The sequence below is a fragment of the Rhea pennata genome, chromosome 10 (assembly GCF_028389875.1).
Source record: "Rhea pennata isolate bPtePen1 chromosome 10, bPtePen1.pri, whole genome shotgun sequence".
Lineage (NCBI taxonomy): Eukaryota > Metazoa > Chordata > Aves > Rheiformes > Rheidae > Rhea > Rhea pennata.
Window position 1 is genome coordinate 15,863,089 of NC_084672.1, and position 13,835 is coordinate 15,876,923.

The 13,835-nt window shown below is 41.8% G+C and overlaps 1 protein-coding gene across 11 annotated transcripts in view; it reads left to right on the forward strand.

Annotated features, from left to right (window-relative positions):
- Positions 1–13,835, forward strand: part of TCF12 (transcription factor 12) — a 181,823-nt gene that overhangs the window by 131,565 nt on the left and 36,423 nt on the right. For 3 of the 11 annotated variants that reach the window (XM_062583359.1, XM_062583360.1, XM_062583361.1), the window contains exon 1: positions 8,909–9,034. The exons of 6 other annotated variants lie outside the window; for them this stretch is intronic. In XM_062583359.1, the coding sequence (XP_062439343.1) occupies positions 8,966–9,034 (69 nt within the window). In that variant the 5' untranslated portion in view covers positions 8,909–8,965. Of the gene's footprint in view, positions 1–8,300; positions 8,399–8,561; positions 8,633–8,908; positions 9,035–13,835 lie in introns of those variants that run through there. 2 more of the 11 variants (XM_062583363.1, XM_062583362.1) reach the window with 2 other exon arrangements.

Consider the following 13,835-nt stretch of genomic DNA (forward strand, 5'->3'; position numbering starts at 1 on the left):
ATTGTAACATAGAAAGTCACAAGAAAGATAATGAATGTTAAATAACATACAAATCTGATTTAAAAAAAAATCATTTCTTCCTGAAAGTTTTTTGCAGTATTTTGTTTTAGTATAGGGCTCCCATATCAATTGATATTTCTTAGGTAATTGTAATTTACAATGTACATATTTTTTAAGAATAAGGATTTTAAAAAAGTCTTCCTCCAGTGTGTATCTTTTTCTCTTGGATGTGTATGATATTTTCAAAAATTGCTTGTTTTGATATTACCTTTCCTCTTCTGCTTTTGTAGGGCCTAAAATAAAAATAGTTATGTAGAAAAATGTTAGCAAATTCCTCAGTTATTTTCAAAATGCAACTGGAAATCTAAACTTGTGCTTTTGCTCTATTTTTTTTTTTTTTTTTTTTTTTTTTTTTTTTGAAATGCTCCAGGCAAATGTATTAGGTTCTCCTAACTTAAGTTGTCTAAGAGGCAGGTCATTGCCCCCCAAAGCTTTTAAATGTTAACATGCAAGCATTTATGTTAAATTGTAACCAAACTACTAAATCTAAAGCTTTGTAGGGAGGAAAAAAACTAAACATCTACTGTTTATTTCTTCTTACTGTTAACTTGAGCGAGGCTTGATTGAACGAAAGGATATCTATGTGCAGTTTATACTACAGTAGCAGGGGAAAAAAATCCTATGTAGTGACAGCTACATTTTCTTCAGCAATTCGAAGCTCCTGTGTTATTTCTGAGAATTTCTCTGATTGTGGAAGTTACCCTAACTGAGCCAAGAAACAGCAATAACATCGTGTGACTTGAAATCAGTACGTAATCGGTAAAGCACAAACTGTGCAGAGCGTAGAGCCGGTGTTTCTGGAGAGCGGCTCCGTCCGCAGCGGGAGAAGGGAGAGGAGCAGGGCTCAGCGGAGAGCGCGCCGGGAGCCCGCAGGCTCCTTGCGGGCGTCCCCGGAGCGCCAACGCGGCGCGCGCGCTTCCTGCCTGTGCACCCCGAAAATATCCCGTACGGACTACTTATGATTAGCACCATAACCAATAGCTAGCATGCAGTAATCACTCCAAGAGAAATCCTGTAAATGTCTGTGATCGTTCTTTTGTCATTTAATTGGCCTCGTATCAACTAAGAAATAACCCGAAATACATGCTGTGTTGATGCCTATGACAGAAAATCAGTTGTGGTGCACAGGCACAAATACCTATTTGTTTTCTGTGTAGTGCCATTTCTAATAACTATTTTGAGATGCAGAATATTTTAGAGTTTCCATAGCACTTGAGGCTATCAGTTAATGTTCAGCTTTTGATTGCCAGTTATTTGATAGGAGATTGTCAAATGAACACTTTCCAGTAGCAGAGATCTGTTTCTAAATTCAAACTTAATAGAAATTAGCAATACATTTAAGATAACTTATTGCTTGATTATAGATGTTACCCATATATCACCCTCTACAGTATGCATATATATTTTGGGTGTGTGTGTGCGTGTGCGTGCGCATGCTAATTTATTGCAGGAATTCTTTACTAACAGAAGCTGGTAAAATGTTGGTTTGCATGCACAGAATTATCTCCTAAATACTATAGGCATTTTTTTGTAGCACATTAGTTTTTAAAGAGTGAGCTTGGGAAATGTATTGAGAGATCTTAAGATACCAGTGGGGCCTGAAGGGATCAGAAGGAGAGTAATGGATCTTCCATGCTCCCTCCTTCCTCCACCCTTCCCCAAGCAGCAAGGGGAGATTATTTGAAGTGTGCGTGTGTGGGGGGGGGAAATGATCCAGACTTCAAGATATTCATCTGAAGCCCAGTTTTTGATACGTTAATAGTTAGGTTGTATTAAAAATAATATAACATTCACCAAGGTGAGCAGACTTTCTTTAGAGGATTATCCTCAGTATTAGAAAGTTGGATGTGTATTGAAGTAGCCTGGTGTAAAGCCGCGTTCGCAGAGTAATCTGACGAAGTCTGTGGTTCTCCTCAGAAACGCGCGTCTGAATGAAACCTTGGGAGCTTTCTGGATAGTCTCGTTCTGTGGTGCTTAACTGACTTTGTGGTGGGGTTTTTTTGTGAGATTTGTTTCATTTGTTTCCTCAGGACTCTTTCCATTGGCTGGCAGTGGTGTCAAAATATGAAAGGCAGTGCTGAGCGTTTGTTCGGAGCTGTTTTGAACTGCCTCGTGCAGTCAAGCGATACTCTCCAACTAGCATTCATGTCTTCACACTTGCAAAGACAGTTGTAGCTCACCTGCCCCTTGTCTTTGATACTGTGCTGTGTTTTGTAAGACAATTTTAAATAATGAAAGCAGGTAAACAAAATCTGTATGGACAACGTAACACAACCACAGACCTTGTGGTTTTTGGGTTGTGATCCAGTCTCTCCTCTTCCAACTTCTGCTGCTCTACTCTATCCTTATTCTGTGGCCTGATTCAAAAGGCAGTGTCTTCAGCGAAGGCGCTTGCTCCTCATCCGGAGGTGGAGCAACAAGCAAATGTACAAAACCAAGCCTTAAGTCCTGTTACAAATTAAGTAATTTTTGAGACTTTACAGTCTTCTAAGCAATGATTGTTTCCATTATCAAGCAGTTTCTTAACCCATTTCTTTAGGACCTGGTCTTCTGGTTATATTATTGTAATTCTTTTCAGTTTTGGCTTTATTTGAAATTGATCTGAAAACAGCAGTAACTTCAGATTATAACATCTCATCATCTTTGCTATAGAAGAGAAGTGAAAAGTTTTTAGCTATCATTAAACTGCTAAGTAATTCATGGCAAGTTCTGTTAGAGTTAATAACATTAATGTTACTTGTTTTTAAGCTTTCTCAGCATACCAAAGTGAGCATGTTAGATGCTCATCATTTGAGTGGAGATCTGTATAGAAGAATCTTAAATCTATACATAGCTCTAAAATTGCTATCTGAAAAAATATGAATAAATTTTACAGAGAATTTATACGGAACTACAGCAACTACTACTTCACCTCAAAGATAGTGCATCCGTTACCATAAATTAATGTGGTGTTTTGTAACAGTAGATAAGGATAAGAGCTTTTTTGAAGACTGTTTTGTAGTATCTTTTGCTTGGTAGTGCTTGTGGTCTTGGTGGGAAGGTTTTTGGAATCCCTGAAGTCAGCTGGGGAAGCGAGCAGCAGCGTCCTGTTAGGCTTCTGCGTGTGTCGTCCTGTTCAACGGAGCTGCTTCCTTGCAGGTGCTTGATCAGTGCAAATGCTGGACAGATTGCTTTGGCTCTGACTGTGCACTCTGGCATCAGAGGCAATTTAAAAATTATGTACATATATACATATTTATATATTTAAGGAATAGTGCTGAAAATAAAGCACTGCATCTTCAAAAAGAATTGCAGATGATGATGTTAATTTACACACACAAATTGAATTAAATTATATATTGTTTTAGTGTCACTTAATTAGTTGGGAAGTCAAAACTTGTAAAGAAAACAGGCTGTGCAATCTTGGGAATTTAGTTACAGGATTTAGACACAGGAAAATACCAGCTGGATTCCTAACTGTGGATAGCAGAAGGATTGCTTGTTTTGCTTTTGATCAATCTTTCAGCTTCATTTGCAACAGAGTTTTTCCAAGCAGCAAGTTGGAGTACAAAAGAAAGGGGGAAATGCAGAGAAAAATGTATGTGGAGGCACGACTAACTACCTGCATTTTGAAATACAGTCTTCTAAAGCTTGTCTGAGGCTGAATTATTTAATAAATTCAAAAAGTGTGTGTACGGATGCAGATTTTGACTATGGAGCCATCTACAGGGAAATGATATAAATGCAGCTGTAGCTGCATGTTAACCAGTTTAGAGAGACAAGAAGTGCAAAATATGCTGTACTTCAGTACAGAAATAAAAGTTAAATGATACTAAAGTTGGACCAGCAGAGGGACCCCTCAATCACGTTCTAATTTTGCAAATAAATTTTCTTGGCCATGTTGAGTTGATGTGAAAAGATTCGTAGTTCAAGTTCTCTTTTACAAGTTTCACAAACAGGAACAATCATTTCAGAAAGCTGTAAAGTTCTCTTAAAGTCTAATCACGTTTTCATATTGACCAGGTTTTTATCATGTTTAAAGTTGGTGATTATTGGGCTTCTAGTGGAGTAAGTTATTTTCTCAGGATAGCAAACATATTTACTTTTTAGTTAAGAGTTTCCTATAGGGGTTTTCAAAAAAAAAGAAATAAGTACTTAATATTTTCAGCACAATAATGAAACCTATCATGTGTTACCTATCAAAGTGGTATTTGAAAAATTTTGAAACAAATTTAAAAATTTCTTCAAGTAAATAGTTTGGGGTTTGATTCGGAAGATGGTGGACAGTGCTACCTTTTTTCCCCCCCTTTTTCCTCATTTTTCCATTCCAGCAAAACTTCTATGTAAAAATGCAATCAACTAAAATTCAGTATTATTTGGAAAACTGCTTTCTACTAGCTTGGTAGTAGCTAGTTATATATCCTGTTAAATAAACTGAGTATATTTTTATTCATTTGAATCTGTCATATGTGACTGGAAATTTGTATTAAAAAAGACCCTCAACTTATTGACAGGTAAAAACAACAGATGGCATTTGATACTAATCACACTCAGGCTACCAAACCGCTACCTGTGGCACAGATGAGCTAACTAGTTTGCTTCATACTTCCTGTGGATTTTGTGATCTTTTGTTTTTCCTGTAAAAATTTACTTGGTTGTTTAAAATTGCCTGCCATAAAGCTCATCTGGTGCGTCTTTTAACTGGGCAGTTTACTTAGTGGCTGGGTGACAGTGGAAGGAAATACTTTCAGGGCTTTGAGAAAAATAACATTTATGTAACTGGGGGAGTAAATAAAGGACTGTGCAATAAACACTCTGTTTTCTGCTCCGAGCAGCTAGATCCGATTCCTAAGGCCTGAAAGCGAGTGTTTTCGTGGCTACGCGAACGCATCCTCGCTCTGCCCGCGTTCTAGTTAATCATCATAACCTACTCTTAAAACACAAAATTTACGTTGGGATTTCTAACACTCCTAGAAGTTACTTCAGAGTTGTTGCAACAGAAGTAGCTCAGTCGAGTTACTGTGTGTTTCTTAATGAGCAGCAGGTGGTTCTGCAGTGGGACCAGTTTCGTGCGAGCTCGTGTGCCGTAGGCCCCGTCCTCGCCGTTATCCCAGTGGGGCGGCAGCTGGGGTCCGGCTCCTCTGCTCGGGGCCCGGTTTTCTTAAAACCGGTGAGAGCTGGATCGCTTGTGCAACCTCTGTTCCCCTGTCCGCTGCGGCCGGAGAGGCGCGGGGGGCTTGCGCGGGCGGAGGGCCCAGCCGCCGCCGCCGCCTCCCGGCGTGGGGAGCGGGGAGCCTCCCCGGAGCCGGGCAGCCGGGCTGCAAGGGGGGAGAGCTGGCGCCCCGGCAGCAGCGGGGCTGGGGTGCGGTAAGGCACCGTTTTTCGGAAGGGTTTGGGCAGGCAGACTCTCCGTGGGACCCTTGTGTATCCTGTCTAACATGTGACAGCAGCTGTTGGTGGGAAAGGGACTTTAAATTTTAGTTGCAGCTAATTCATTGTAAAGGTTTTGCCCCTTGCTGTGGTCAAATAGACCGGTTTGCAGCAATAACTGTGATGAAAAAGCAATAAGCTTGTTAAAGTATAGTGATATTTTAATTTTATTGTGGAATATATTTGGCTGGGGATAGCTCTTGGCTGTGGAGCTACTAGCATGCCTAAGTATTTCTGGCACAGCAGGAAGATGATTTTCAGTGGTCTATATGATCTCAGAAAGGGTGTATGTTTTGTTATATATGCTTATTGTGTATTTGTTTTGTGGCTCCGGCAAGTTGGACAAAATTTTATTTGACATAAAAGCTTATGTTTTTAGAGTGAATATGTAGTTCATATGAAAGATCTCTAGTCTGCAAATGATCTTTGAAAATATTCTTATACAGGTGGTTTGGTTTATAATTAGGTCAGTATTTCACTTTGCATCAGATTTCATAATCTATATACTTAGTGAAACAGGCAGTTTATTGTTTTGGACACACTCTACAGGGTCATGAGTGGAAACAATTCAGGCTACAAAGTGCATATCAGTTCAGTGCTCCTCTGCTGACGACATGTCTGTCTGAAATCAAGTTTAAAAAATTGGCCGTCTCCAGCTGACTTGTTTTGTCAGGCTGAGTCATAAGATTAACCCTTGACTTGTCACCAAGGAAAAATGGAGTAAACAACTGTATTGAGTACAGTATCACTGATCTGGCTATGATTCATTTCACTGTAACATGATTCTCGTAAGAAAACAAATTTCAGAGCAGCTGTTGCTCAGCTTAAATGGGGATTAAAAGAAATTGCATCCAGAAAACAAAAAATTTTCTTTGGACTTTGGAAGTATTTGGAATAATTATGTGGTAGCACTTCCTGCACATACAGAGTTTTTAGCAACAACAGCATCAGCTAAGTTTTTGTGCAGTTTTTCAAATTATTCAGCCTTATACCTATTTTTCATCCATTTTGGTGAAAATAACCTTCTGTGGGGTGAAGTTTGATATGCTTGATGGAGTTATGACTTGATCCTGTAAGTTGAATAAACTTCGTTAACGTACTGTGAGAAATAGTATTTTAGTGCTGTCTGTGTAAAGCAGATACAATGAAAAATTCGCAATATGGTACGCTAAGATGTTATTCCCATTCATGGAACTGTGAGTAAGACAACTAATTTCCTTTTCGGTGAAATGAAATTGATGTCCTTTTGATTTGTTGGGAAGTAATTCAGGAGCAAACTCGTTTATCGAATCGTTATGAAGGCACCTGTCTTTAGGATAGTTTGTCTACAGATGTAGACAGCGTTTGCAGTGGCTTCGTTCAGTCAATTGATTTATTACCATGCATGATGGTAAACGTCAATGATTTCCTTGTACAGATAAAAGCTAATTTTGTTAGTAAGTATTCTCAGTCAGTGTTATGTATATATTTTTCACTGCAGCTGCTCTTTAGAAGTACGTAATGAGCAGACTGCTGTAAGGAGGAGAAAAGGAAACACACTATGTAGTACAGTTAGGTTTTCACATTGTGTATTTTAACACTTAGGCAATTTTTTAAAAACAATTGCATGCTGCTCTAGTGTTTGAGTGGGGACTGGATCTTGCCCTTCATCCCAAGCACAACCATTTTGAAAACTGAGCACGTGTGCATGGAGGTGCACTAGCAATTACGAATGGTGATCCTAATTTTAAAGAACTGAATTTAGTTATTGTGGAAGTATTTTTAATGATTTGAGTCCTTTGCATGCTTGAATTATTTCAGAAAGAACGTTCTCTTATTTTGCCAGCTCTCATGAGCTGAAGGCACCTTTTTCAGTATTTAGAGTTTTTTCCTCCCTAAGTTATACAGTAGTCTAAGTGACGAGTTTCAGTCTAGCCTACGATGCAAAGCGGCACGTGCAAGGGTCTGAAGATGTTGCGCTGCCTTTCATCTGTGCACTCCCGAGTGTTAGTGAGAAGATGGAAGGCAGGGCCTTGTTAGCCGCAAATCAAAGCTGCTCGCAGATTCTCCGGGGCCTGAAATGGGTCTCTGTGGTCCCCAGGGGAAGAGGGAAGCCGCAAGTCGCTCTGCAGGCCTGGCATTTTAATAGTCTCAAGTACAGGGATATTCTTTTCTGCAGCTGCTGCTATGTCTTTTGTATTGGCAAATGGTTCGGTTCAGATAGCACATGCTTTTAAGGCACTGCGTAAACAGCTTTAGATGTATAGCTTTACTTGAAGTAAAAATGCAATTTTTTTTCAATTCATTTAAAAATCAGGATATCTTTGTCAGAATACTCTGACGTTGGAAACGGTAGTTTTAAATGTCATATTGATTGGAACAGTTCACTGAAAAAGTGTTTGAAGACAAAAGCGTGAATGTTTTGGGGTCAGTATGCGTAACTGCGTGCGCTTACAGATGTGTGTACTTGTGCATGCTTGCAGACCATGCAGCAGCGGTGTCCTGAGGACAGGCATTATACAAAAGACCCACTAAGAGTTTTTTACCTGATCCTGACATTTAACTGTAGTCTGTTACTCTTTCAGACCTCTTAGTTTAAAAGACTTGCAGGACATGCAAAGCCTTGGCAGAATGACCCAAATTTGGGCGGCTTTGCTGGCTCTCCCCGCGAAACGCGGGGCTGAACTTTGCCCGTGTTCCTGCTCCCGCAGCCTTTCCTGCGGAGGAGGCAGGCGGCGCTCGGCATTGGCGGTCCCCGCGGGCAGAGGTGGGGAAATGGCGTTTTGCGTTAACCCCTTCTTGGCCGGATCGGCGTCCGCATCCGACCTGCTGGAAACTCGGTGAAGCGCCGAGCGGGTTCCTGCGGAGACCGCGGTTCCGCGGCGCTCGGAGTTGATTAACGCCACTGCGCGGTAACGAATGCGAGAAAGACCTGGCGGTCGCAGATGAGGTGCGAGCACGGAGGGGTTTTTGCGCTGCAAGTTGCCCTCTGTCACACTGCGCGATGCGTCTTGGGGAGCGCTCGTGTTTTGTTTTCCTTCTCTCGTCCTGCGCTGCGTGTGCAGGCGCAGGGGAGCCTGGGCTTTGCCTTTTTTGTACAAAACTGCGTTGAATGTGCAGGGGGAGCTGGGCTCCTGCTTTCACCCACGCTCACGCCGATGCGTGTTAAATTTCGGGCGATTCGGTAAAGTGAGAACGCGTGTGATGGCCGGAGCCGTCGGGGCTTCCGCTAGCGCAGCCGCGCGCGCGGCGCCTTTGTTCTTCCCGGGGCGGGCGGCTGCGCGGGGGCTGCGCGGGGCCGGGGGCTGCGCCGGGGGCTGCGCCGGGCCGGGGCCGGGGCCGGGGCCGGGGCGGGCCCCGCGCGGGCCGAGCGCGCCCTGCCCCCGCCCGCGCGGTGGTTCCGCCCCGTTTTGCATACGCGCCCCCGAAGCGGCTCCGCGTGTGCGCGCCGCGCGGCGGAGCGGGGGCGCGGGGCGGCGCGGCCGCTCAGTGCAGCCCGCGGCGCGGCCGGCGGAGGATGTACTGCGCGTACCCGGTGCCCGGCGCGGGCGGCAGCTCGCTCATGTACTACTACAACGGGAAGACGGTGAGGGCGGCTTTGTCCGCAGCAACCTGTTCCGCGCGGCGCGGTCCCGGCCGCGGGCGGCTCCGCCGCAGAGCCGCCGTGCTCGGCGCGCCGGCCGCTCGGTGTAGCGCGGGGGGGGGGGGGGGGGGGTGCTGAAAGTCCTCCCGGTTACTTATAAAACCAGCAAGTCTGAGTCTCTGGGAGTGATTAGGGCCGCAGGCAGCGAGGCTCGTGTTTCCTGCCCGCCGGAGGCTGCGGGCCGGCCGCGCCGCCGCGCCATCTGGTCCCAATCACGGCGGCGCTCGGGGCCCGGCTCCGGAGTTGCTCCGGTTCGCAGACCGGCGTGGCGGCTGGCGCCTCGCCGCGGCGTCTGCGCGAGCGCGGAGCGAAGTTTCGCTTTTCGGCCTCTGGCCTGGGTGCCTCCCGGCTGGCGCGGCGCGGCGCGGCGCGGCCGGCGGCTGCTCCCCGGCGGGGCCTCTGGCCGCCGCGCTGATGGCGCGTGGAGCCGCCGCGCTGATCGCGCGTGGAGCCCCGAGCAGCGGGCGGCCCCCCGCGCGCCCTAGCGCGCCTTGCCCCGGGGCTTGTCGCTTCGCGCTCGCAGGATTCTGCAATAATCAAAATCTTACTACATCCACTGCAGGAAAAAAATGTTGCAGCTCCTAAAAAGGAGGGGGGAGTATAATTTGATAAATTTACTACAGCACGGTAGTTTGTTTCAGCGTTTGTTGCATATGGTTTTGGCTTTCTTCTGTTATTAAAAATAACAGATTAAATAGGAAGAGGGAGGTGCTGATCTCTCTCTCTCTCTTTTTTTTGACTGATGTTTTCCTCCCATGGGCCTACATATGAGCTTTTCCCCTATGAGTAAACTTTTTGCCAACACTTTTGTTCAAGGTTAATTAAACTATGGATCTTTACATTCATTAAGGATGATCTGTATCAGATTTTTGAATCACGAAAGATACTGGGAGAGGGGTTAGGAGAATAAGCAAAATTGCCTGGTCTCTATTTCATTTCCTTTGGTATAAATGCCAGCTGTCTTTCAAATATGAAATTATTTTTCTTTCATGTCTACTCCTAAGCTAAAACAGTCTGTTTGAAGTTTTATGTGAAGATATATATAAGACTTAAGTAAAATTAACTATACAGTACCCCTGGAGCAAAGGGAATAAAACTTGCATGGAGTTTTGATTTTATTCTTTCTCGAGCACAGATCGCTCTATTACAACATTTCTCTTTGTTCTTGTAGCAGAAGAGAAGGCTTTGATCTTATTAAGTATTTCCAGGCATATAGTGGATGGAAGTGCTGGTACTGTAGGGGAGCATGGCTTGAAAATTGATAGCATGTGCCTGTTATGGGTCAGAGGTGACCTTTATGAGCTTGAAGAGTTAGTAAATAGATGACAAATCATATGATGCTCCTATATCATGTTGCCTGAGGTTTTATTTAAATTTTTATTGTCTCACTAGCTTTTAGCATTTTCTCTCCCAGGAATTTTGCAAGTTCAAATAAATTATTGATTAATCTAAATAAATAGAAGCAGGATATGTGATTTGGGCAGTCTGATTTTTTTATTACTGTTTTTTAAGCACATCTTAGTGTGTGCGTCAAATCTTTGTATAAATCTTTCCCTACTTAGAAAACAGTACCTACCCTGATATTGATGTGTCTTACTTTTAGTTGTACTGCGTGATCAATTAGGAGTTAATGGTATCTGCTTCATTGTTTAAGCTTTTTTTTGTGTGTGTTTTATTTGAATTATTGTATTAGATTTTGGATATCAACATCCCTTGATATCCACTGATGTACATAAAATCTGACTTATTTACAAGCAAAACAAGTGGGAAATGACATATAGAAAATGCAGTGTTTCAAACTTTTTATCTGATGTTACATTCTTTTCAAATGTTAATTTTGTAAGGTGTAATATAGCTTAATATTAAACTAAAACCCAAGATTCTAAGCACCCTAATAGATGGTTTCATGTGCATTGACACATAAATTAAAAGTTTTAAAAGTCCTCTTTTTTTTATCTGTTAGAGATCTAATTTATGTAACAATTGGTAAGTTTTAGATTTTAGAAGAGACATATGAAAGTGAAAGCTATTTTTTCTTGCAAAACCCTTACCAAGAAGTAAAATTCTACCATTATATGCATTAGGTATTATAAAATGCATATATTCCAAGAAATCCTTCCCAATTTAAAAAGAAAAGATCTTAATCCCTTATGGAAAGAATATAAGGTGCTTATTACACTGATCCAGAAAATTCAGTCTTTTTTTTTTGCTTCACTTGTTGATATGCACAAAATTATTTTCTTAATTTTTCAAAGGCCTACAAGAGGGAAGTTTAATTCATGTAGTTGACAAATTTTGAAAAGTACAGAAAAAAATTTTTAAAGTTGTACCTTTAATTTCTACAAAACTAGGCTATAGACACAAAATCAAAACTTTCAACTCATGTTAAAAAAAATACTGAACAGATGTTTGAGGAAAAATAATAGCTCACATTTTTGAGGGGAAAATAATAGCACATGACACTTTTTAACAGTTCAAAGATCATTCATTTTTTTAAACTGGTAAATAATTAAGCAAATGTCATCATTCAGTGTTGTGCGTTTTGTTTAAATTTTATAGTAATCAAGGGCACCAAAATAATATTTAAGTAGGAAGCTTTTTTTCCTTGTTTGTGCATAAAGGATAAAAGTTAAAGAATAAGAGAGTTTTCTGCTTTCTCAGCTCATTAGAGCATTTAAAAATAAATTGTTTATTTTCTAAATGTATTTTTGAAGAGATCTTACAGTCCTACCATAGCATTATTTTAAAATTGATCCCAATGAGTAATGTCAGTTATCCCTTCCAAAATCAAATCATTTTAAGAAACAGTATTGATTATATTTTTAATGACCTATGACTGTTGTTTCATATGAGAACAGACTAGTGAGTGTATTACACAGTATTATTGCATTCTGTGCATAGCATGGGTTAATTTGATACACTGATCTACATGCAATTGTATTTTATTATTGAATAAATATTATGTTTTCTCAGCCTAGGCAAAGATTTCATTGAGCACTTTACTCAATGGAGTTATTGTATGTATCATAGTAAGTTGCCACAAAAACTGTTAAGGAAGGGAGTACAAAATTCACAAGAGGTGCACTTTTGAAAATATTTAAAGTTTAGTGCTTTCTGTTTTGTAAGCTAGCTTACATGGAAATGATTGGAGAAATGTGGTTTCTTGAGAGTTTTTAGAGCATAGAAGACCACTTAATGTGTGTGTGTACGCCTGTCTATGCATACACGTGTATGTGGGTGTATTTTTAGTAGATGCAATGTGGCCTGTTCTGCAGTCGTCATTCTTTGAGTTATAACATTGAGATGCATATTTAATAACACTATAATGCTTAGGTGACATGACAGTACACTTTTTTTTGTAGCTGTTATGCAATAAATAACATACCAAGTCTTTTAACATCAATATGAAATGTTTTCAGTTTGTAAGTTTTAGAGTAACCAGGTGCTAACAAGAGTGATTCAATTCTGCTTTTATTAGTATCGGACTAGTTAGCATACAGGGAGAAAAGTACAATTAAACGTGTTCTGTACCATATGCTGCCCACAGCAACTTAGACAAGGTCAAAGCTAACATTTGTAAGTCGGGACAAATACAAGATCATCTGGAGAATCTCTAGGGGTATGCTGCTGCGGATGTTGAACAAGGAGCTGCTGTAAAACCTGGTCAGCGAGATTTTCTTCTGCTCTGCGCTGTCCTCGCCTTTCCCCTCCCCGCTCCCCCAAAACGCGCCACGAGTTGGGATGCGTCAGCCCAGAGCGTTTTCTGAGCGCCGCTGCCAGCGTGGGTGAGCGGTCCGCGGGGCCGCGGCGCGGCCAGCGATGGCATCAGGTGCCACGCGGGATGGGGCCGCGTTTCCCTAAACGAGAGCACTGAAGAGCAGCGTGCAGCCGTCTGTGCAGCGTGTTTGCTTTTGTAATCCCACCTTGCGTGTTGAAGTCGGTCTGTAAAAATGTAGCAACTGAGTTGCAGAAACTGAGAGTATTGGAGAGTTCAGAGAAAAGATAAACAAAAGCTAAAGACTGCCTCATATCTACTACTGCAGTCAGTATTGGTGATAGGCATTCCTATCACAGCCATAATAATTTTCTGATAAATGGTGAGCAGGTCGGGAAACAGGCAGATTAGTTTAACTTATCCTCATTTTTTGTTTTCTTACAATTTCTGAATTTTAACAGGAATTTCTAAAGACTCAGCTGTATGTGTTAATTAGCGACAGTGTAGTTTGAATCTGAAAAGTGGGAGGAAGAGAGCTTGCTTAGCAAATATATTAGAAAAAGACTCTGCAGACATATGCAAGTATTTATTTCTGGTGATGTTCCTTCTGCCCCACCTTCTTGTCCCTCCCTTCTCTGCCCCACACTACAGTAAAAAAAAGAAAAAAAAAGACAGACAGACATGTTTCTGTATACTGCATTTGGATTTTCAGCAAGTTGGCCTATCACTTTTTAATGAGACTTTAAGGTTGTTGTTTACTGCTTGCTTATTAGGTATCATTACAGTAGGATTCTGCATTTCAAAAATACTCAGATAGGTGTGTATAGCATGCCTAAACTGCATAAACATTTATTTAAGGTGGTATTCAGTCTAGCTACTTCAAGGAATTTGAATTTTATACCATCCCTAAAAATTATGGGCGGATTTGCAGATGAGACTGTTCTGTGCTCTCTGAGGAGTGTTTTATTTTCCTTCTGGGCTGTGAGAAGAGGATTTAAACATGTGAACCTCACACCTGGTACTGGAAAC